Source organism: Drosophila rhopaloa, unplaced genomic scaffold (genome assembly GCF_018152115.1).
Source record: "Drosophila rhopaloa isolate 14029-0021.01 unplaced genomic scaffold, ASM1815211v1 contig_3, whole genome shotgun sequence".
Classification (NCBI taxonomy): domain Eukaryota; kingdom Metazoa; phylum Arthropoda; class Insecta; order Diptera; family Drosophilidae; genus Drosophila; species Drosophila rhopaloa.
Window position 1 is genome coordinate 24,611,225 of NW_025335123.1, and position 3,932 is coordinate 24,615,156.

The 3,932-nt window shown below is 40.7% G+C and overlaps 1 protein-coding gene across 1 annotated transcript; it reads right to left on the reverse strand.

The window, feature by feature from the left end:
- Positions 1-1,501: 1,501 nt before the first annotated feature.
- Positions 1,502-2,896, reverse strand: LOC108046899 (putative odorant receptor 92a). The gene is made up of 3 exons (XM_017126864.1): positions 2,082-2,896; positions 1,772-1,970; positions 1,502-1,714 (listed from the first exon to the last, which is right to left on the reverse strand). Exons 1-3 carry the CDS (start codon positions 2,894-2,896, stop codon positions 1,502-1,504), a joined length of 1,227 nt encoding a protein of 408 aa, XP_016982353.1.
- Between the last annotated feature and the right edge of the window lie 1,036 nt (positions 2,897-3,932).

Here is a 3,932-nt window from a genome sequence, read left to right on the forward strand (position 1 = left end):
AACTAGCTGACAATCCTAAAAGTGGCTGGGAAATACGGGATTCAGGTGCCAAGTTTAAAATAAAATGGCAGGATGACCGAAACATACTTAATTGAATGTCAGGACCATATTTCGGTTCATCTTATAACTCACTAGCATTTCCCCACAAAAAGAAAAAGAATTTATTGCACTTTTAAAGTAATTTGGTGACTTACATAAATTCATCAATTTCAACGCATTCAACAATTGGCGCCCCCAGGTGATCTGCAATTGAAATGCCTTCGAAAAATATTTTTCTTTCTGCATATTTGCTGCTTAATTGAAAACCAACAAGATGGTGATGACAAAGAAAAACTCCAACTGCTATATGTATTTGTGCCATTCGTGCAAACATATGAACACGTATCTGTTTTTATAAGCACGTGGAGCTGTCAAGGACATGAAATCGGTGTGTTGTTGTCGCTTCTGTTCAGTTTCGTTCCGGCCAAAATGAGTAAATAGGGAGGCATCCGATTCTTCCAATCAATACAGAGCTCCCGGGCAGCTCCATTCGCCAGAGCTCATTACAAACAATAAACAAACAAACGGTGGCCAACCAAAATGAAAACAATGCCATTGCAGAAAAAGCCATTGCAAAATATAGGCATAATAAAGTTAAATGGCGGTTTTCGGATGAAAATGCGACTTGTAAACAAATTATTTTAATTAGGGTATTAAATTAACTTAATTTTAATTTTAGGACCAAATCATAATCTGTGGTGATTTGATAACCCTTGAAGGTGTATATCCATCCAAGAACCCGACTGATATCCTCATTGGCATGACCTGTCACAGGCTATCAAATATGTATAAATAAACGGCTTTGGGTTACTATCAAATGGTCATCAATATCACACTTTCCACTTTAAAGTGCCAGAACGGTGCGGCAATCACACATTTTATGGGCTTTGATTGCTTTCGACATTTATTGATTTATTTGGCCAGAGAGATAGGCCGTGGTGTGCGTGCGGGTTCAGCCGGGATGTAAATATTTATAAATTGCTGATATGCAATTAAAAATTACAGCAACAAAATGACAGCTGCGTCAGGTGCAGTACCACATGCTCATGCAAATTAAGCTCCGATGCAGCTCTTTAATATGCAAATGTGGGCGAAAATGTGGGCTCGAGATTTCCACAATCTCGGATTTAAAAGTATTATATTTAAACCACTTCGTCAGCTCATAATCATAAAATACATTTTAAATGCCGTCTTCATTTGCTCAAATACAAACGAAATTAAGAAAACAAATGAAATAAGCTTGAACTACATATGCATTCTGTATTTCAACGTTTTCTTAGCCATTTATCTTAATTGACCAATTATAAATGATCAAGTGTGTCAAAATAATCTCTATAAATATTCAATCAAACACCTGAAGAGATTATTTAATATAGTATGCCTACTTATCAGTTTTAGGTACAATTTTCTATAGTTTGCATTTTTGTATTCTTTAATTTTCTACCTTTAAAGGAGGGTTACTTTAACCGTAGTAAGTTGTGCGAAGGAGGGCAAAAAACTGATATGACATGCTGATTACCTTCATGAAGGTGTTGAAAGATATTGGTGGAAAGGTGGGCGGTCTTATGGAGGCGGGTTTCTGACTGCGCATGATAATAAATTTCAGGATGCGTTTATATGTGGTGCTGCAGGGCAACCAGTTCTGGTTGAAGGCGGAGTGTCCAATGCGGGAGCTCTAAAATGTATATAAATATATAACCAAAATCGAAATAATATATTGAAGGAAACTCACCGAGGAAATCATTTCGTCGCCGTAATAGCAGACCACAAAGACTTGAACCAGCGAGGCCGAAAAAAAGATAAAGTACAGCACAATATCCTCCACATTGGAGGCAGTGATCTGAAATCCAGCGAAGCAAATCACCAAAGAGGCGGCAATGAAGTTCCAGAGGATCAGGAAGCTAAATATGCTGTTTACCTCCTCGCTGAGGCTGCAAAAAAGGATTGTTAGGCCACGGAAATCTTTGGATATTTGGAATCACTTTTTGAAGAGTCTAAAAGTCTTGTAGATCCCTTTTCTCAAGGGATTCCCTCGAACCTACTCCAAAGCTCTGGAATGATAGACGACCAGGTCGTGCAGATACTTGATATTCTCCTCATCCGTGTGCTCACCGCCATCGTAGGCCTCCAAGTCATCGGCTATGTAGTTGAAGTGCATGGTCAGCTGGGTAATGGTCGTGATCAGCAGGAGATCCACGCAAACGTAGGAAACGCCGGCCACATAGGCACAATGGGCCAATCCCCAGTAGGAAAACCAATAGACCGTCAGATCCGTTTCGGCATCGTAGGGAAATAGTATGTGAAAGCCGTAGTTTCGTTCGAAAATCTCCGAACCCATTAGGTAGTACTTAATGGTCGACTTGATGGCCGGATAAAAGCTGAACGACGACGTGTAGGTCATGCAGAGGATGGTGAAGAGGTTCATTACCCGGCTCATGTGTTTCCGGTAGTAGGATACGTGATATTTTCGCTGCGACTCCAAGTCCACGGGGTATATCTCCTTGAGGTCATCCAGTAGTTTCACCAAACGCCTTCGATTCACCGTCAATCCAAACTGCTTGAAGTCGGCCATGAAACTAAAGCCAATGCAAGGTGCCACCGCAGTGGCCTCCAAGAGCGTTGTGGTCGACATGATGTGCACTATGAAGTACGCGATCTCGCCCACCACATAGGCATTGAAGTTGAGGAACCCGAGCACCAGATAAAACCGCAGCAAGTAGCGCCTAATCACATTGGGATCCCGGTCCGAGTACAGATCCTCGCCGATGGTCTTGTAGAAGGTCATCGGAAAGCGGGTGAGTTCGTCGAAGGTGACCACCTCGTCGTCACCTTTGGGCTTTCGTTTGCGGAACAGCATGGCGATGTGGCCGAGGTTTAATCACCGAATCCACTGCACTCTCACCTTTTATAGTGCCCACCGGGGGGCGGTCATTAAATTGTCATGGGCCAGCCTGCGCTGACCTCATAATTACTTAATTGAATTTGAGGTAATTGCAGACACCTGCCATCATGGGCTTGCTAAAATATTTAGCCCTTGGAGCTGACGAATAGGAATGTTCCCAGGGATACACGGAGAAAAACGGATGACCAAGTAATATTATGTAAAGATCTAAAGTTTTTATCTCAAATTTCTCGCATATCCTTAGGCTCAATTTATATAATTTTTCTATAATTTATATTTATTATGTGCTGCTGACATAACTAATTTTTCTGTTTATTATTTCTGATTTGTTTAAGTTGCCCAGTTAGGTAACAGTGAACCTATCTTTGTCACCATTTCGTTATTTCACAAAAAAAAAAAAAAGGTTTTGAAATAATATATTTCATGTACTACATATTTTATTGCATACTTTTGTGGGCATGGGTTTTCGGACTTCACCCAACTTATAACTTATAAGTGATATTTATCATCAGAAATCTCCCGATTTTTTTGCAGGTGCTCATATTAAATCCCCAATGGCTGATGCGAAATTAATTCAATTAAAAGCCAAAAGGATTTTCCGAGTCCTGCCTTAAAATGCACCGGCATTCGACATCAAAGACATGCTCGCAAATCAAGTGGCAAATGTAAGTACCATTGTGCCTGGGGAGTCCTTCAGAACAGCTACTCGCCAAATGCCAAACACATATCCTTACGTTTTTGCTGCGATTCGGAATTCGGATTTGACGAATGTGTGGTTTCCATAACTGCCATCTTCTTGGCATTTCGGCATTTCGATGTTCAAAAGGTCCTCCGGCGGCAGGCATCTTCAATTATTCATTAGGAATGCCGGTCTACTTATCCCAAATATACGCTCATACGTACATTTTAATCCACAATCAATGTGCTGGCATATTACTTCCATAGTTCGTGTTCTTAAGAAAAGATTTAATCGAGTTGGCCAATGGGAACA

Excerpts from the sequence above, each read along its gene's own strand:
- LOC108046899 (XM_017126864.1), bottom strand. The coding sequence starts at position 2,896 with ATGCTGTTCCGCAAACGAAAGCCCAAAGGTGACGACGAGGTGGTCACC. Across the intron at positions 1,971-2,081 it reads TATCATTCCAGAGCTTTGGA|CCTCAGCGAGGAGGTAAACA; the intron begins GTAGGTTCGAGG and ends CCTTTTTTGCAG. Across the intron at positions 1,715-1,771 it reads GCGACGAAATGATTTCCTCG|AGCTCCCGCATTGGACACTC; the intron begins GTGAGTTTCCTT and ends TATACATTTTAG.